The sequence below is a fragment of the Podarcis liolepis genome, assembly GCF_965112155.1.
Source record: "Podarcis liolepis genome assembly, chromosome: 9".
Classification (NCBI taxonomy): domain Eukaryota; kingdom Metazoa; phylum Chordata; class Lepidosauria; order Squamata; family Lacertidae; genus Podarcis; species Podarcis liolepis.
In genome coordinates, this window is record NC_139564.1 from 39,097,299 (window position 1) to 39,118,454 (window position 21,156).

The 21,156-nt window shown below is 43.0% G+C and overlaps 1 protein-coding gene across 7 annotated transcripts in view; it reads right to left on the reverse strand.

Moving 5' to 3' along the window:
• SH3D19 (SH3 domain containing 19) overlaps positions 1-20,415 on the reverse strand; it is a 67,699-nt gene extending 47,284 nt beyond the window's left edge. For 3 of the 7 annotated variants that reach the window (XM_083519902.1, XM_083519903.1, XM_083519901.1), the window contains exons 1-2: positions 20,274-20,409; positions 2,603-2,642 (exon numbers count right to left, since the gene is read on the reverse strand). In XM_083519902.1, the coding sequence (XP_083376028.1) occupies positions 2,603-2,642; positions 20,274-20,364 (131 nt within the window). In that variant the 5' untranslated portion in view covers positions 20,365-20,409. Of the gene's footprint in view, positions 1-2,602; positions 2,643-4,046; positions 4,302-20,273 lie in introns of those variants that run through there. The other 4 variants (XM_083519907.1, XM_083519904.1, XM_083519908.1 and 1 more) reach the window with 3 other exon arrangements.
• Positions 20,416-21,156: the final 741 nt, after the last annotated feature.

The window sequence follows — 21,156 nt, forward strand, 5'->3', positions numbered from 1 at the left end:
CCACGTGGATACACCCAGAATGTGGCCTTACATTCCTCAACCCCTGGCTTGACTGTGCTGCTCTGCAATTTATATGCGATTGTGAGTAGGTGTGAAAATACAGTCTATATAAACCATCAGATTCCCGGGCATACAATAGACGTTTGTTCCCCTCGAAAAACTCACACATAGACTTTAAGAAACGCACAGTTATGCCTTGACGGGCAAAGCACCTTACTGACAATAAATTGTCCACTGACGGGCAGTAAATGCAGTTCGCTATTGTAATGTTTAAAGAGTCAAGTTTAACGGTACCCCTGCCAAGCGACTGCAAGACTTGTGAATTGGCTAAATGTACATTACCAATTTCCTCTTCGAAAGAAATAAACAAGCTTCGATCATTGCAGACGTGCTGCGATGCTCCTGAGTCGATAACAAAAGACTTCCACTTGGCACCTTTAATTCTTTTACGATCTTTAGTCCGAGCGTGAAAAGCTCGAGGCTCCTTTCTGTCTCTACTATACGATGCCGGCTGCTGGGCTGACGACCGTGATTGGCGAACAGAAACAGGCTTGGGAGTACTTTGCTTTCTTTTGGATCTGCAGTCCCTTGCAAAATGTCCTTGCTTATTGCAGAACCAACAACGCTTTGCAGCTTTAAATGCAGTTGTATCACCACAGGTTTGCATATGGCGTTCCTCATTCTTTCTGGAAACAGGAGTGCTTATGGCACAAGCCTCCCTTCTATCCAACTCGCCCATTAATCTTGCCGTTACCCCTTCCACAGTTAATTGTGCTGGTGGAACAGCAGATATCTGGCTAGCTATACCATCAAAGTCCTCATTAAGGGAACAAAGGATGATAAAAACATACTGAATATCAGGTATCTCCATGTCCCTTCGAATTAACTCGCCGCGTATTGCCTCCAGACGTCTCAAGTGTGCTGCCAAATCACCACCAGGCTGCAACTTCGTCTGGTACAACTGCTTGAAAAATGTCAATGCAGACGCTGACTCTTTTCTAACATACACTGCTGCAAGACTGTCCCACATTTCTTTGGCAGTTTCCTTATTTCTTATATAGACTACTTGCTGGTCGCTGACTGCCAAATTAATTATTGCCCTGGCTTTTGCATCTCCTTTCGACCAAGCATTAGTTACAGGGTCAGGAGGGTCATCAGTTACATAGGTCCATACTTCTCTAGAGGTCAAAAGCGCCTCCACCCGAAAAGACCATAAACAATAGTTCTCATCTGTTAGCTGTGGGAAGACCAGAGCCTTCTCAGCTTCAGGAACCCGGTCAACCATTCTGGAACTCTTCCAGACCCACAAAAACTACGCTAACAGGAGAAGGAGTTTTCAAACCTTTCTCAGAGTCCAAAAATATGCAGTCATCCACTCAGCAGCTGGGCCCATAACCAAAGATGTTGGCTTTTTGCAGTATAGTAACGCTGCAGAGAGCTTGCTGGGGAGACCATGCATTAAAAAGGGACTCAAAAATAACTTAAAGAAGGTTTTAATAAGAAAAACAAAAACTCCATTTACACTAAATATATTAACAAACAAACATGACCCAACCACCAACCCATCCCCCAGGGTAATGGGAGAGCTAGATGCTGCTCCTTATATACTACACCCAGATGCTGACACACCTTAATCAAATACAACTCAGCAGCACCTGCTATGTTACACAGCTGTAAAGCTGGGTCTCGTTATCTTGCTCTGGCCCTTGCTCTGGCCCCTTAAAGACATACACATGGAGTGGAACAATGATGAACCTTTACATTTAAAGAAACCATTCAACATCCGGTACTTCCGGGTCGCCGCAGGACGTAACCTGAAAGAACGTAACATGAAGCGGACGTAACCAGAGGTATGACTGTATACACAAAAGTCCCTTGCACCTGCAGAGCTGCAGCGTTAGATACAGCCTCAGGTCTTAAAACAATTAGTTGAATTATTCTGAGGTAAACAAGTAGCTCAAATGAGAATCCAAAAGTTATGAGATGTTATGGATGTGCACACTCCTCTTATAGCTTAATGATTGGGTTTGGGGTTGTGGTGGACCTTATTGATGAACCCCAATAATTACTGCCTAGTTTCACTCTTTTGCTTAAAAACAGAACTTGCAATCACAGAACTGTAGAGTTGGAAAGGCACCCTGAGGGTCATCTAGTCCAACCCCCTGCAATGCAGGGATCTCAATGAGATCATACATGACAGATGGCCATCTAACCTCTGCTTTAAAACCTCCAAGGAAGGAGAGTCCACTTGTTATTTCAATTCTTATATTATCAAAAAAATCTTTGGTCACTAACTGTTAAATTTGTGCACCTTTTAAAGTTAGCCTTTTGTTTTTCCTGTACAGTGAAGAGAAAGTTAAAATGGGGGCAGGAAGTGGAAAGAGAACACATCTGGACCCTATGAAACATTTGGTCTATTATAAACAAATTAAAAGGTTCAATGTGGCAGTCTGTACTTATTTAAATTACCAGAACAGAATAGAAAACTAAAATAGAAAACTGATTTTTTAAAATATATATTTACTTTCCAGATTTCAATCCTATTCAAAAGCACACAAAAAGTACAACTGAAAAGAAATAAAAGCAGTAACAGAGATCTCACCCTGAAGAGCGGTGGTCGGGCTTATTTCTTTCAGAACGATCTGGAAGAGAGAAGACATACAGGGAAATGTGTTAGTTTAAATTTAGAACTGCTTAAGTAAAGCACACCGTCATGATTCACTTTACATTTTTTAAAAAACCTGTAAAGAAGAAGGTAGATTTGCTTGCCCTCTTTAAGAGCCGTTTGCCTGAGAGCAAAGAAGAGGCCTGCAATTTCAGCATTTGTTAAGGGGAGCCTTTGGAAACACAACTTTGTCCATGTTTACTAACTTTACTTTTTGTGCTCGACATTTGCCGTTCTGAAGAGAAACAGATTTTTGTTTTGCAAAGAAAGTGAGGGAGCAATGGAAAAGAAAACCACTGGATTAGTCAGCACATTAAAAAAAATATCATTCCATGAATCACAGCTGGCAGACTCTGCTAAAAGGCTGGGAGAAATGAGTGGTGGCTGCAGCCATTCCTGCAAAGACAGACTGCCTTAACCGAAGTCCTTTTACTTTCTTAAAAACAGGCACAGGCAGCCACCATTAACAAGCCCAGTTAACTTGCTCCGTTGTTGCTTCTATAGGCATACTGTGGTTCAAAGCATTTTTAAATTTATTTTCAGAAATCCAAACAATGCTTTCATTGCACAGGCGACAGAATATGTAGTTCATTTCATTATAACTGGACCCACCCAATCACTATAGTGTGACAGGGATTTGGGGGAGAAACTCTTCCCAGTCTGTAAATCCCAAAAGAGAATTACGCAGTGTTCTATTACAACAAATTTGATTGGTTGGATCCTTCAGTTTATTGACAAAGGCTCATTTATTTTTAATGCCTTTATTTCCATTAGCCCACAATTTCCCCCCTCCGTTCCTTTTCGGAAGGCTATATAAGTATGTTATATTTTATAAATGCAACAAATATATATACACGCATACCAATCAATGTTCCTTTTCTATATCAAAACCAATCTTGTAAAAATGCTTTTCTAACTTAATGAAATTCTTAACCAAAAAGGTTCTTTTAGTTCATGTCAAACCAGGTTTATTTTTTAAAAAAACATTATCTTGCATTAATATAAATGTTAACACTATGCACACAAGACAACATATAAGCACATTCATCTACATTGCACAGATGAAATATTGCCTCTAGTTCTGCTGTAGTTTTCAGTCTTTATTTGGTCTTTCTATTTTGCTAGACAAAACAATTAAGTGATTTACCACCTATTCCCCAGCAACCAATACATTTTCAGTTTATAAACACCAATATTACATCTATACTACAGCAACACAACACTTCTGCCTTTTATTTCTGACATCTTTTTCACTGTATTTCATCAAAACTAACATTGCTGTTGAATGACAACTTTTCAAGCCACAATCATAAAAAGCTGCTCAGAGACACAGGAAAAAGCTCTCTTTCATCACAACAATTTAACCTGGCAATCGCCTTACCTGAAGCTACAGAGGTACAAGCAGCCCTTTCCTTTTAGTTCGATTTCCATTTGATGTGGGAATTAAAGTCCTAGCTATTTACACAGACATGTAACAGCAACAAACCAAGAGAACTTTCCAAGTTGGACGACATCAGAAGCGAGAAGGAGAAATCACAGAACATGTAAACAGCATCCCAGAACTTCCCTCCAAGGCCTGTTTCTGATTGGCAGCTGCATCGTGGCCAGTCTCAGAACTGGAATGCTGTCATTCAGGAAGTTAATGTTATTCCCTTTTCCCTTTCATTCTTTGTTTAAACAGGAAATGGTTCAGATGGAGTTGCAATTTGCTGCTTAAAACGGGAGGGCGAACAGCACGTGAAACACAACAGTGTCCAAACTCTTTTTTAAAGAAAAAAAGGAGCTTAAAAAAAAGAGAATTACCCAAGAAATAAAATGCTGTGCAGCTTAAATACAGTATATACATTCAGAAAAATGCATATACATTTTGCTTAACTTGATTCCGGCGAGAAAGAATGTTGTTTTTAAAGGCAAGTCACACAGATTTTCAGTTTTACACAGGATAATCATTCTATAAAACCAAACTTTTATAGCTGTACTAGTCCCACAACTTGCTGCTAATATATACAGAAAGAGGGCAGATAAATATCAGGCACATAAAAATGTGAGTCTGACACATTGGAATCTGAAATATTTCCCATATCTGGAAAAGAAATGTACTTCTTCAAGAAGCGTAGCAGTGGCCAAGGTTTTTGACAACTGTGCCAAAAGTCAAGTCCAAAGGATTAGATAGTGATACTGCTATGTGCACCACAATACAGATGCAGCCCTTCCACCCCTGGTGGCTTTGGGTCGTGCTGAGAGCAGACAGCAGTACAGCTCTGGAGAGTCAGTACAGTGGTACCTCGGGTTAAGAACTTAATTCATTCTGGAGGTCTGTTTTTAACCTGAAACTGTTCTTAATCTGAAGCACCACTTTAGCTAATGGGGCCTCCCGCTGCTGCCGCGCCGCCGGAGCACGATTTCTGTTCTCACCCTGAAGCAAAGTTCTTAACCCGAGGTACTATTTCTGGGTTAGCAGAGTCTGTAACCTGAAGCGTCTGTAACCTGAAGCGTATGTAACCCGAGATACCAATGTATAGGTCTGACAATACAATAAAGTGAAATTGTACAGCAAACCTTCCATAAAGAGTAAACCAACAAATACACCACATATATTTACAATGGTGCATGTGAAGGTAGCCGCTGAGTTTCAAACCATCAGTGAACCATCAGTGAACCATCAGGAACTTCCCCCGCATGTGACGACGAGCTCCAGAGGATTGAGCGGAAGAGACCAATACCCTGTACAAATCTGGAGTCCCAAAGAAGGTTGGATGGTGCCTTTTACACCTCTTTCCAGCAACTCCTGCAAGCAAACTGGTGCCAAACGTGTTGCTCCCCTTCCTTTGGACGACATCAGTGAGAATGAATGCAGGTGATCTTGTCTGGTCAGCCCAGGACCTTCATACACACTGCCCAGGCTTGCACCCTGTAACCCAGCATTTCCACTTCACCCCTGGAGGCTTACTCCATTGTCTCTCGAGACAGATGGATGCCAACAGCAACAACAATGTGAATCACATATGTATGTACATGTGCAGCCAACTGAAATAATTTTCTCTCTCTGAGTGTGGTATATCACATGGAAACTCATGTGCGAAGCAAGATTATACGATCACAGTTCCTGAAATAGTTAAAACACACCAAGGTATCTTTGAACAACCAAACAATAGCCATTTGCAGAAATTTGATCGCAATAATATGCCTATGTTAACTGGATATATAATTCTGCACAGGTTCACAAAAATAAAGTAAAACTTTGGCATTTAAAAGGCGGCATTAGATTTTAATTTAATAAGCATCTATGCTGAATGTTTTCAGGTTACTGAACTTTATTGCCGGACCATTTCCCCTCACAAGGGAGCAGAGCTGCGCATGGAAAGCTCTGCCCCCCCCCAACTTGCAGCACTTCTGACAGCCTTTTGTGTGGCCACAAGAGGGCAGCTCATAGCAAATCTGAGAAACCTCAGGGACTGATTTCTATAAAGCCCATAATCCGAGTGCAGACCCAGTGTGTTGGAGAATGAAGGAAGCACTGTCTGGCCCCAGTTGTGACCAGCCTCTCATGGGTTACTCTCTTTATATGCTGCTTAACAGCAGCATCCATTAGTGGAACCACCATGCCATGTTCAACTTAGCAAACAGCTTCTTGTTGACATTTTTCACATCAACGGAGGTGGTACACCACCACCACCACAATCTCTCAACGGTATGCAAACATTCTTCAGGATTTTCTATTGGGCATGTGCCAATCTTAGCAGTATGCCAGTAAGTTCTGGCAGAGCATACCACATGTTATCTTTCCATTCCTAGCAAATGTTTATATGTTGTACACTGTTGGAGACTACACCTGAATGGAAGCTGCTTCTGATCTTCTTGCTTCAATTCTCTCCTGGTTCAAAGAGACCGTGGTGCAGGGAAGGGTGGGAAAGCACCCGGTCCTTCACTTGCCTGGCCTGCCTTTTCCTCCTCTTCCCCCAGCTCTGAAGCTTCCCCTGCCTCTGATTCCTGCCTCTTGGCTTGTACAGCTCCCCACAGATCACTGTCCTCGTCTCCTGAGTCAGACTCCAGCCCCCCTTCTCCTGGTGCACACTTGTCAGTGTCCTGCCAGCCCTCGACAAATACCTTATAGGGCAGGGGCAGGGAATGGCTGCTTACACCTATCATGCCTCATCCACCTGTTACAGGAGCCTTGATAAGGGAACAGCTGCCAGAAGTACTGTGAGGGGGATCTGGACTTTTGAGTCTAGGTCAGCAAACTTTTTCAGCAGGGGGCCGGTCCACTGTCCCTCAGACCTTGTGGGGGGCCGGACTATATTTTTGGGGGGAATAAATGAACAAAATCCTATGCCCCACAAATAACCCAGAGATGCATTTTAAATAAAAGGACACATTCTACTCATGTAAAAACACGCTGATTCCTGGACCGTCCACAGGCCGGATTTATAAGGTGATTGGGCTGGATCCGGCCCCCAGGCCCTAGTTTGCCTACCCATGGTCTAGGTATATAAAATGGGTGGGTTGCTGGCTACTGCTGTCATTAGTTTTAAGACAGCTTTGGAAATTAAACAGCCTGTTGGTAAGCTTTATGCTCACTTAATTTTCTTTGACATGTTTTAAACTAATTGTTGAACTGTTAGTGCTGTACCAATATGCTAAAGTTTATTAAGTAGTAAGTTATTATTGTACTTATACTGTTATTTTTTGTACACGTCTTTGAGTACTTTTTTTTTAAAAAATGGAGCATATAAACAATGACTACACAGTTAATAAAAGACGAAATACTCTCCCTCTGCAAATTGATGGGGCTGGTGCCAACCTACAAAGCAGACCCCGGTAGTTCTGTTATTGTATGTTAACATTCAGTTCATAAAACTCCAAGGCCAGCTCACAACAAAGTCCATTTTGTTGTTGACATTGGGTTGGATCCAGAGAACCTGAAGCAGAAGGAAGTTTGACATTTATTTCCAGTATCTTATTAAAATAATTAATTTTACTTTCTGTAAAGAAATTACTGAATACCATATATACTTAGTTTGGCCTGTAGCATGGCTGCTTAAAGCTGCAAGCCAATGCACACTTACTTGGGATCTAAATAGGATTTTCTACAAGGAAACATGCATAAGGCTGTTCTGTACAAGTACGGTCCATTGTTTCCCTATCGTATAATTGGTCCAGCGATGAGAACTGTAAAGCAGGTGGAGAAAGCTAAGTTTGCAGCCCCTTGAAACTCATTTTTGGCAGGTTGGTTGATACTCCTGAACAGTGCAGGATGAGACATTGGTAACTTAAGTGGCAGTGGGAAATTGTCCAAAAGGATGGAAGAAGTTTGTAGGAGAAGTTTGGGCTGTAGCTCAGTGGTAGTGCAATAGCTCTGCATGCAGAAGGTCCCACCTTCAATCACTGGCATGTCCAGGAGCGATCGTGAGCGATTATTGTCTGAAATTCTGAAAAGTTATCACAGGATGAGCCAGACAAACCAGTGGTCTGGCTCAGCACAACAGCTTTCTATGTCTCTATATTGCTGTTCATGCAAGGTTCCTTTACTGTGATGTTGGTCAATTACTCCTTCCACCAGTACAGTGGTACCTTCGGTTACATACACTTCAGGTTACAGACTCCGCTAAACCAGATATAGTGCTTCAGGTTAAGAACTTTGCTTCAGGATGAGAACAGAAATCGTGCTCCGGCGGCGCAGCAGCAGCGGGAGGCCCCATTAGCTAAAGTGGTGCTTCAGGTTAAGAACAGTTTCAGGTTAAGAACGGACCTCTGGAACGAATTAAGTACTTAACCTGAGGTACCACTGTAGTTACTGTATATACTCGAGATAAGCCAACCCGAATATAAGCCAAGGCATCTGATTTTAGGATAAAAAACTGGGAAAACTTATTGACTTCAGTATAAGCCGCAAACCTGGTGGTGGCAGCAGCGGAGGAGGAAGAACAAGCAGCCCGAAAAGGCTGTTTTCGGGCTGCTCGCTCCTCCTCTGCTGCCGCCGACAGCAGAAAAGGTGGTGGAGGAGGAAGGAGCAGCCACTCGTCTCTCCGCCACCGCATCTGCAGCCCTCAAGAGCAGGCATAGGAACCCGGTTGGGAGAGGCACAGCGCAGCGCCTCTCCCAGCCGTGGCTCCTGTGCCTGCCCTTGCAAGAGGCGGGCAGAGGGACGAGCGGCGAGAAAGGGCTCCTCACTTGAGTACAGTGGTACCTCGCAAGACGAATGCCTCGGAAGACGAAAAACTCGCAAGACGAAAGAGTTTTTCGTTTTTTGAGTTGCTTTGCAAGACGAATTTCCCTATGGGCTTGCTTCACAAGACGAAAACATCTTGCAAGTTTGTTTCCTTTTTCTTAAAACCGCTTGAAGAGGTGCAGTTGCGACTTGACCGTGCTTCGCAAGACGAAAAACTCGCAAGACGAAAAAACTCGCAGAACGAATTAATTTCGTCTTGCGAGGCACCACTGTATAAGCAGAGGCAGGCTTTTTCAGCATAAAAAATATGCTGAAAAGGTCATCTTATATTCAAGTATATATGGTGACCAATGCACCATCTTATGTTGCATTTGACCTTCCAAGGAGGCTTTTCAGGTGGGGCGGGGCTTCAGTGGGGAGAAGTGGATGGGATAGCATGTGGTTCTCTGGATCTGGCCCATTGTTTAAACTACATTGGATCCTTCAGAAATTTCTGTTCTGAGCAATCCTATGCATGTTTACTCACAAATGAATCCCATTCTGTCCCCAATGAGTAAGTATGTGTTGTAGTGCCTGTTTAAAGTTGCATGCTGCAACCTAAGAGTGATTGCTTAATTTACTTACAGAAAAGAAACTCAGACACCAGTTATTTCTGTTTGGTTATGGAAGTGGACAAGCCTAAATATAACAAACTGCAAGACGGCGCAATTATGAGAAATAAATAATAAAGATATTATACACAACATTAACTGGAATAAACTGCATCCTAATTGTATAGCTCATCTACACATTTCGTCTTACGGTGATTAGTATGTAACAATACTTTCATTTTAAAATCTTAATGTGGAGGAGAGGGAAATGTAAGTTTTTGTATACTGCAAGAGTAAAACCGTACTAGAAAGCTGTGTACCAACAGGGGTTTTGCAAAATCTTAATCTGAACAGTGGGCAGGATTAGTTACTTGGCAACCCTGTATAAAGCCTGCCCTGAAGGGAACATTATAGCATACTTCCCTAATGCTTCTGATACCATGCTGTGTACACTGTACTTTAACCAGGCTTTGTCATAACATGTTTGCAAGCTCTCTCTCTCCTCCCTCCCCCCCCCAACATTAACAACTGTATACCCTACTACAGGACACAGTGGCTTGAATCAGTTATCACATGAAAACAGTTCCTTTTCAGGAAACAACTGAGAACATCCTCTGCTAAAACTGGACATAGGTTACATTTTGGCACTGTATGAGCAGATCTGCATAAGGCTGATTTTGGAGACCAGATCTACTTCTTCCAAACACCCAGCTCATGCAAGCCCAGGGCACACCCCTCACTCATCTTCCTTCGCTGCAAGCAAGGATTAGTTCAGTCCACCCAGTGAAGAAACAAGATGTTCCAGGGAAGCAGACAGCAGCACAACACAGCTTGTTTCAAGAAAGAATTGCCTTCCACACTTCCCAATTCCTGCCTTAAACCAACAAGGACCGTGCTTCCACAGACACAAGGCTGTATATACAATTGGCATTTTGACTCAGCAGAAGTGTCTGCTGACAAAGGAGGAAAGGAGAGAAAAGACTTGCAGGGAAGGGGGAGCTACAGGGGTAGAGGAAATTGAGCAAAAATTCCCCTTGCCTCGTCTGTCTCTGCTGCTGCAACAGTGCTGTGAGGACAAATTAGATCCCACCCATACAGCACTGGCCCTGTGAGGGCAGCATGACCCCATCTTTCCCCCCCTTAAAGGGCACCAAATGCATCTTCTCTTGCGTAGCCCCTTAATACAGTGGTACCTCAGGTTACAGACGCTTCAGGTTACAGACTCCGTTAACCCAGAAATAGTACCTTGGGTTAAGAACTTTGCTTCAGGATGAGAACAGAAATCGTGCTCCGGCGGCGCGGCGGCATCAGGAGGCCCCATTAGATAAAGTGGTGCTTCAGGTTAAGAACAGTTTCAGGTTAAGAACGGACCTACAGAACGAATTAAGTTCTTAACCCAAGGTACCACTGTATCTGGATGGACCACTGTCAGGGACTGGATTACTCTGCTGAAAAATGCAGCACAGTCAGGGAGAGACAGAATCATAGTTAATAGTGCAGACAGCGCTCTCAATCCAGGGTGGGGAAACTTCAGGCTTAGCATTTAATTACATAGTGGTTGTAAGATATGAAACTTTTGCCACTCATATGATATTGTGCTATTATTGGCGGCAGGGAATTGGGATTTGGAAACAGAGAGGATAGGGTGCCTATGTTCACCTGGTGAATTTATAGCACAACCATGACTTGAATTGGAGACTTCATGGTTCCACAGTGCTATGCATTTCCACTCAGAAGTAAGTCCCATTGAATACAGTATTGCTTAAGAGTAGACAGCTGACTGACAGCATAAGAACAAGAGCTTTGCTGTACCAGACCAAAGGCCCATTATTTCAGCTTCCTGTTCTCAAAATGTACAACCAGATGCACAAGGAAGGCCCACAACCATGGGCAACAGCATTCTCCCCACTTACGCTCCCCAGCAACTGGTATTCATAGGTATACTGCCTCCAATATTGACTTGCAGCCATTGACAGTCTTATCCTCCACAAATTTCTCTAAACCCCTTTTAAAGCCATCCATGTTTGTGCCCATCGCTATACCACGTGGCAGCAAATTCCACAGCTTAACTACCCAGTGTGTGAAGATGTTGTTCCTTTCATCTTCCTATATTCAAGTTTCATTAGATGAGACCATTCATACTTTTATATAACTCACATCCCTCCTCTATTCCAGACTAAAAAGCCCAAAATGCTGTAAATTTTCATCACTGGGGAGCTGCTCTAGTTCCAAGGTCTCAGATCGGGATCTTTCCAAGGTTTGCTACCTTAAATGTTTTTGCAGGACGTGGACTGTCCATATGCAGCACTTGTGCTAGAGTTACATCACTGAGCTACAGTACCTCACAGGTTGCCGATTAAGCTAAGCCAATTACACTCCTGCACTCTATTACAACAGTTATTTGAATATTGGGTGGTGGTGGGGAAGGGAGTTAAGATGCAATATTAAGTGAGTCTGCATATTTGAAATGTTCACAACTGACTTCAGTTTCCTTCTAATAAATTCTACAATACGGTGAAAGAGCATAAAAGGATAGCTTTAGAACAATTATTAGCATGGTGCACCAACCGCTGTTTTCCCTTGAATTAATAAGAACGAAGAAGCACAGAGCTGTGGATTACAAACTGCTCATTATCTCAGAACTGCTGAAAATGTTCTACCAAACATATCAAAAGCAAGGAAACTATCCAACACTGATCTTTAGCATAGCTTATATCGTTGAATTTGACTCCTTAATTAAATAAATGGCGACAGCTCCCTCTAACAAGGCCCATTGTTTACTAATTATGTTGCCTCCAAGAAGCTGGCAACCTACCCGTCAGAAAACCAAATAAAAGTATGGCATTCCTTTAAAAGTCCTAAACAGGCATTCCGCAGGCCTCCTCCACAGAATATCTAAACAGCTGCTTCAGTATGGCTGCTGACCAATAGTGTTATTTACCATGAGAAAATGGGCAATGGTATTATGTAGCTACAGTAGTTGGCATTCCTTTGTGATGAGTACAATGGAAAGTGCCACCCACACCAGGCATCTTGTGAATTAGTCCACAGTCACTATGGCCCATTTCTCACATAATAGTAAACCATAGTTTAGGGGTGGGAAAGCTCATGATCCTTACTTCAGCATTACAACACCCAATCCACAGGTTATGGTTTGTTTTGCTGCAGTGAACGAGAATAAGCAAGCCAAGAACTATTGTGGTTTTTAGAGAGTGAAACAAACCGCAAACTGTAGTTTGGACATTATGCTAAGCCAGGGGTTGTTGTTTGTTTGTTCTCAGTGTAAGCAGGGAGGAGCAAAGTGGACAAGATCAGTACATTTGCAGTAAAATATTGACTTAATGTTTACTTTATGTGTGAAAGAGGCCAATAATGGAAGCAGTAAAGCTACAATCTTGCCAAGAGGGGGGAAAGCTAGGAAAGTGTTCTGTTAACAGCTTTTCTTTTTTCAGTCTATGTTACAATGCCATAGGCCATACTTAACAAGCATGCAAATTCAAAACAAAAACAAACCTGCTGTTACATCTGTTCAAATGCTACAATAGTCTGCCATATTTCTAGAGGATTAAGTTGTGAAGTGAATAATGTAACACCAGCCTGTTTTTTCCAGCAATCAGCAATGGAACTCCCTGAAGACAACCACACAAATGCCTTAATTCTCTACTTTTCAGAATCACTGACTTACTGTCGTAAAAAAAAATGTACTACATCTGCAATAAATTGTATTAAAATTCATCTTTAACTGCAATAGAGCTATAGTGCATTTTTTTGCTGACATCCTAAGATTTTCCACTTACCAACACAATGGATACCATCCACTGCACTGCGAAAGAAACATTAGAAACCTGCACCTAACACATTAACTTACCAGTTTTAAAGTGAATTTAAGGGGAATGTGAATTGTAAAGGCCTATATAAAACATTGAAATTGATCTTCCTGACCACAAGAGAACTTCAGAAATGTAAACATACTTTTTAAATATTTCAGAAAAACAGAGAAAGAGAGAGAGGTATGCAAACTTAGATACTGAAATAACAATTGCAGACTTCTTTCTGCAGGGAGAAATAAAGAAGTCTACTAAAAATGTTGGGATCTTTTGAAAATGCTGCTGCTCAAGTCCACAATGCACAGTTATTTTAACAGCCTTTCATTCATGCTTTTGCTACGAGGGAGCCTTAATCTCCCACCTATCTCAAATGAACATGCATTAACGAGGAAGGTTCGCACACTTAAAGGGTTTATAAAAAGCAGGCAACCTGAGGTTTTGAAATAAACTATTTAACAATACTTCTCCTAAAGTGGCATGGAACATGCTCTGTTGTGCTGCTAACTGGCAACCAAACCCATGCAGCAGGCAGAAAGGGGAGATGAATCCACCCTGTATTTTTAACCAGGAAACATCCCATAATTTACTTTCTTGAAACCTCCTGTCAAGAGGCAGGTGATGATGGAGCATGTGGGAGGGGGGCTGGAAGAGAAAGACCAAGTTTATGCAGTATTACACACAATGACAGCAACTTCAACTTGCATGCTGAAAAAGGGCAACAAATCACCTCATAGTATATAAGACACAGTGCTTTTCAAGAAAAGCAGTTTACACATTTAGCTGATTGTCGTAAGTAATGCACCTCCAAGTGATGTACCAAAGGTTGAACCAGCTCAGAAATTAGAAAAATTCTGAATCTAATACACACGGTAATCAGGCTTAAAATGCACTATTGCATGCTTGCTCCTATCAGCCTCTTCCATATCATGCATGAACCTCCACAAACTGGTTTTAAATATGACAAGGGACTACATTGGAATAGACATTAGACGTTCAGCCAAATGCACGAGGGCACAAACAGTGCAACTGACATAGTTCCATGCACAATGTTTCCCGACTCAAGGTTCCAGATTGCAAGGAAGGTTCTAAGCACATTCAGCTGAACATGCTTAGGAGTCCCTTCCAGTTCTTGGAGGGAAGGCCAAGGTTGGAACTAAGAACACTATAAGTCAGGGGTAGGCAACCTAAGGCCCGGGGCCTATTGCCTTCTGAATCTGCCCTGTGGACGGTCCAGGAATCAGCGTGTTTTTACATGAGTAGAATGTGTCCTTTTATTTAAAATGCATCTCTGGGTTATTTGTGGGGCATAGGAATTTGTTCATATTCCCCCCCCCCCAAAAAAAAATATAGTCCGGCCCCCCACATGGTCCGAAGGACGGTGGACCGGCCCATGGCTGAAAAAGGTTGCTGGCCCTTGCTATAAATATTTACATGTTTGGCTGAATGCCTGTCCAAGGGTCAGAGATCCCAGTTGAAAGAAAGCCCTGGTTAGTGTTAGATCACGGCCAACACCTGCACAAGACCCGATGGCTTGCTTCAGAAGAATAATAATGAATTCTAAGTAAACCAACACCTTTACTGCACATTTTCATGAGCTTTTATATCCAGGGGTGTAGCATGCGGGGGAGCCACAGTGGCGGTTGCCCTGGGCACAAAATTCTTAGGGGTTCAAAATTTCAACACCCAGTGCTGCTGCAATACAGCTGTGCACACTGTCTCTAGGCTCCACTGAAAACGGCTTATTCATGCAAACTAGAAAGTGACCTCTCCAGACAACGGAACAACTCTTTTCTTATCTCTGCAGCTGTGATCTCCTGGGTGATGCAGTTGAATGCAACCCACGCTACGCCACTGTTCACCGTATTTTTCGCTCTATAAGACGCACCAGACCACAAGACGCACCTAGTTTTTGGAGGAGGAAAACAAGAAAAAAATATTCTGAATCTCAGAAGCCAGAACAGCAAGAGGGATCGCTACACAGTGAAAGCAGCGATCCCTCTTGCTGTTCTGGCTTCTGGGATAGCTGCGCAGTGTGCATTCGCTCCATAAGACGCACACACATTTCCCCTTACTTTTTAGGAGAGAAAAAGTGAGTCTTATAGAGCAAAAAATACAGTATATCTCCTTTATTCGTATTGCAGCATCTGTTTGTGAATATACGTCAATAGATCATGTTCTCAATACTCCATGCTATCTTTTCAGCATTAAAATAACTTGTTGTGGACGGATGCAAGAGCGTTCTAATGTAAATTATTGGCGTGCGCATGTGGAGTGAGCAAGACTTTATCTGGAGCATGGTCATACTCCTCATAGTCCAACACTTTCCAAAAGGGCAACCTGACAACTCATTTGACTCTGCTCAGATAAACAAGATACTTTTCATTATATATAGGAGAGGCCAACTTGGATTTTCTTTTCTTTTTTAAAAAAGTTAGCTTTCTCCTAATTACTAAGCTTTAAACCTTTTTTTTAAAAAAAAAATATTTAATTTTTCAGCATGATTTTTTATTTTATTTTTTACAGATGCTTGAAAAATGCAACTTTTATGGTTCCATTTGCTCCCTGGTACAAATGTCAGCAGACAAGTGCGTTTCTGTAAAATAAAAACACACTTTATGCTTAGTGATGTTGGTTCATTTCCAAGGACAAGCTGCAACAGATAACAGCAAAAGAGCCTCTGTTACCATCCTTAATTTATTCCAACAGTGCTTGGTCTGCAGCCAGTTGACTTCAATGGATTCTTCCTACTGACTTCCTTGGATTCTGGAGCAGACTCACAAGTACAATTCTTTTAGCTTAGATGCAGCCAGGTATTCAGTACATATGTATAATCACTGCTACCCAAGAGAACTGTGGATCATAAAATCAAAGAACTAAAAGGGATCAAAGGCACACATAATCTAATCCTCTGCCTAAAAGGAAGATTATCTACCAAGCAACCCCTCACAAATCAACCCATACAATCTGGATCACATAAATGTTAAGAGGAAGGAGCATGTGCAATGCAGAAAGGGAGTTACAAAGCAGCAAAGAAGGTGGGGTGCATCATGTATTCTGCAACTCTCTGATCCTATCTTTTTTTTATTACTGCTGTAGAACAAATCCAAATGGCTCAGTCACATGCTGCAGGTGAAGATGTAACAACAGCAGCAGCAGCAGCAGCAGCAGCAGCAGCAACAACAACAACACAGTGCACACAGTCTCTAATCATTGTCTGTGATCAGCCATATCCCAAGCAGAAGCAAAATCCCCCCAAAATAAATTATTTGGCAAAATACCTTGCCCCATTTCTTGGTAGAAGAGCGTTCTGGTGCTCCAGAGAAGAGGTGCCATCTTTTTTTTGGCCAGTGGGCACATTTGGAGTTTTGATAAAGTGACAAAGGCTCTAGTCACAAAATGGCTGCCATGGATAGTGGTGTAAAACAAAAAGGTGGCCATAAAATGAGGCAGAACCACAAAATGGCATGCGTTTGCTCCCCAGTAGCCCCCATCAATTGGAGACAGGGAGGCATCAACACTGGCCCCTGCCATATTTATTCACAGAAGGAAAGTCTGTGTAAAGGAAACGAAAAAAGAGCAAAACATTCCACATATACAGTATGTGTATTTTAAGTACCGGTAAGTGTGACTGAGGAGATACAACCTAGCACCTCCCAAATACATATATCTAGAAATCAGGATTCTTCTTAGAATAATACACTACCAAGTACCTTAAAACATAGAGCAAATTTGCTTTTCAAAATTGTATTCTATTCCAACTCTGATTTCACTTCAGCCAACATACCTTCACCTGTGTAATTTCTGTGATTATATTTTGACTGCTGAGTTAATCTCTCTGATACAACCTTGTTTTGCTGTCCAAAACCCAGCTAGCATTTTAGAAATCAAGTTAGAACAAGTTTAATGTGGGAGCTAAGATTAAATAATGCTGCTATGAACTGAATGTTGCTTTAGAGGAAATTGGACACAAATTATTTTGCCAGTTTTCTAGCCCTTACAAAACTGAACGACAGAAAGGTGACTGATGAGTTTATAAAGAATTACTTTTTTAAAAGAACAGCCTTAGAACAAAAGCATAACATAAACAGGGGGTTTATAAGCACAGCAAGTGCCTGTTTTGCAACATTCATAGACACCACAAGGCCAGAGCTAAATCCAGGACATTAAACAAACGACAGATGCATCCATCCACACATTTAACTTCACAATCCTAAGAATGTTTACTCATAAATAAATACCAGGCCAAAATGAATTGCTCCTTAGTAAGTATGCTTAGGACTACAACCATTTAGGCAATGATTCTGCACACATTCAAGCAGTTAGTATCATGCTGAGGAAATTTTCTGTGGAACTGCAGCCTGAAGGCAAAGGGCTCCTGGAACATCTGCACAAACAGCATGGGGCAGCTTTACTTGAGGCATGAGGAACTTTTTTCCAGCTTGAGAGCCACATTTCCTCACAATCTTCAGGAGGCCGCATGTCAGTGGTGGACAGGGCCAGAGGGAAGACTGAGACAGCAATGAGCATGACCCTTTAAAGTAGGCCATGCAAAAAGCCAGAGGTTTACACACATACACAATCCATCTAGGCAAGCAAGAGGCGGTATCACAGTTCAAGGACACATTCCAGCTATATAAAATTACTGGGAAGGGACATGGAGCAAGTCCAGTGTGGGTTGTGGTCTGGGAAAAGGGGGTGTGACCTGGGGAGTGGTCTGAAGAAAGTCCTGAGGATCTGGAAGAGCAGCATCGAAAACTGCCTTTGGCCTGAGTTTTCCCAGCCATGCATTACACATACTGTAGTTCTGTTTTAGATTAATGTCTAGCGGTTACTCATGGCTTGCTTCCTTGCCAGTTGACTCTTCACTTATTACTGATAGTGGCATGAGTCACTGACCACCTGATACTTACAGGTAGCTCCTGGATTGTACCTTTTTGTAGCACAGATTCTTGACTTTGTTTCCTCAAGGCATGCCACTAATAACCCAGAGAATAGTCTGGATAGAACATGATTCCACTGCTGAAAGTAAACTGTATGGGTAGAAGGCTTATTAATTAAAACTGTTTGCTGAAGTTGCATTTGCCCTTCTACAATACAGAGCCCAAAATGCTCCAAATGCAGCTGTTTAATTAGGCAACAAGAGCATAAAATAGATTCTGTCTGTGATCCACCATAAACACAAAAGATCCCAAGTCAGTCTTCTTGCCAGTGAATGGACATCTCTCTCTCTCTCTGCTCTCTCTCTCTCTCTCTCTCTCTCTCTCTCTCTCTCTCTCTGTGTGTGTGTGTGTGTGTGTGTAGAAATATGTCAATCTGTTTACAAGTCTGCAATCCATAGAATGAATTTCTGCAACTACGCTGCTCCATCTTAATAAGAATCCACAACTGTATAACTATCAGTGAAGGTTTCTTAAATACCTCTGAGGGTATCAGACAAGGAAGTTCCCTGCCAAAGAGGTGAGGAAAGAAAATACAGTAACACCTTTTGGGTATGGAATAGTCTACCACTGTTCAAACACAGAAACTACTGATAATTCTGGGAAGTCAGCAAAGTTTGGAGTCCAAAGTCAACAGAGTGCAAACCTTGAAGTATGCCAAATTGCAAAGTAGATGACCCTTCAGTGTTCCCTCTCCTTTTATGTGTGGCTTGGCTCAGGAATGCAGTTACATAGAAAGCTTACACAAATACACCAATGGTACCTCTAGCTCATTACTCTCTATACCAAGTGGCAGTGGCTCTGCAAGGTTTCAGACAGGGGAGATTCCTAGCCCGACCTGCATCCCAGGGACTGAACCTGAAATTCTCTGCATGCAAAACATGCATCACTAAGTGTTCTCCTGCTAAGTTTAGGAGGAATACTTATTTCACATAAGATCCACATTCTGGTCTTAAAACAGAGAAATAGTTAAGGACAAAAATCTTTGGTGAAAAACTTAGCAATGTTGACTACCAGAGATACATTGGATGTGCCTTAAGTTAATGTTCAGAATTCTAAAGAACTAAAGGGAATGTTCAAGTGTACAGTAGACTACACCAACCAGGAAGAAAAAATGTATTGGAATATGATCCTTTCACTGAACCATGAGTGACTACGTCTGACTCACCATGAGATAAGATTATATGTGGTTCCAGAATGTTCTTCCACAAAGACCCAATAACGTTCCTCCCCCTTTCTTTAGTAGCCAACTGGGAAGGATATTCCCTGATCCAGACATCATAACCTTCGGTTGCTTGTAACACCACAGTTGAATACTGAGCCCATCCACAAGACTTCTGCATATCTATTACAGCAGCCTTCCCCAAATGGAGCCTCCAGATATTTTGGACTACAACTCCCATTACGCCTGACCATTCTGCTTGAAGCTGTTGTCTGTCTAAAACATCTGGAGGGCACCACAGGGAAGGCGGTGTTTGCAAACCAATCCCTAGGTCAAACCGCTGCATACACTGAGAAATGGGGTGGGGGAACCCCAAATGTACGTATTCCAGACAGTGTGCCTGTACTCCCTTTTTGACAGAGTCCAAACGGTATGCTGCTGGGGCACAGCTACGGTGCGACGTAACAGCCCATGTCTTGACTGGATTTGAGGGCCAGGCCCACATGAGCACCAGTGTGTTCTGCACTGAACGTCCACAGGTGTCAAAGGAGCTTAAATGCACATTCAGAAACAGGAGGGCAGAATCAGAAAGGATGCTTGATCCTGTCACCAGAGACACCTTGACTGTCCCCCAACCCCTTGCCATGTCATATTGCAATCCCTTCAGTTTCCAGAGAGAGAGACTTAAGCATGTGGAGTTGCTTGTCGGGAAAGGCAACCAGAGACAATAAAAAAAAACCCTAAAAGCGGGCATCGAAGTAAAATCTGCAGCTCTTTGAAGTGCATGAACCTATCTCCTGAATATATATATATATATATATATAGGCGCTGAATTCTCCCCCCACCCCTCCAGCACGTGCCTCCCTTCCCCACTTGGGACCCCTGCCCCCTCGGCGCACCTCTCCCTGCCTTCTCGCGCCTACCTGTTGCTGGGTTCAAGCTGGGTCTCCTGTGCCTTCTGCCGAGCTCTTTCAGCTCCTCCTCTTCTTCTTCCAGCCTCCAGGCTTCAGCCATCGACGACAAGGAGGAAGAGGACCCCTTTCTTAGGCTTCCCTCTGCTCCTCCATGGCGTGGCTTGGAGCTGCCCTTTCGCCTGCACCTGCCGCTCCCGCCGCCCGCAGCCTGGAGAGGAGGCAAAGCGTCCCTCCTGCGCCGCCGCCGCCGCCGCCGCTTCTTGCTTTTGCCCTTCCTCGAAAGTTTCAAGCGCGCTCTCGGGGAGGCTGCGAAGGCCTCGCTCTCTTTCTGGTCTCGGCTGGGGAATGGCAGGAGCTGGGAGGGCGCTCGCCAAGAGAGGCTCTCCCAGCTGTGGCGGCCGGGAGAGAAAGAGAAAGGCAGAGGGAAGTAGGAGAAGGTGGCGTTTCCCTGCCCATTCACAACATTCCGGTATCAACAGGAAACTGGGCTGCTGCCTGACACTAAAACAAAAGGCGAAGAGGGGGAGGTACCTGGAGCAGCGAGCAGCAATCAGAGCGGCGGAATGCGAGGGGAGAGCGGCCTCGTGGCTGAGGTGGGCAGGGAGGGAAAGAGGCAGCGAGAGGTGGTCTCTGAAGCGCATCACCCCCCCACCCCAGTTAATGGTATAATCTGGGACCCCTTTTTCCCTCTCTTCTGGATTCTGGCAAGGCGCGCTGCCTTAAGGCATTTCAGAAAGCTCCTCCCAACGCAAAAATAAACAGCACTCCTCAGCAGAGATTGAAGAAAAAAAACAAGGCCTTGCCATGGTGAATGGCTCCTGTCTTGAGGGGCTCTCAGGGAAGAGACCTTGCTCAGTGACATTATTATTATTATTATTATTATTATTATTAT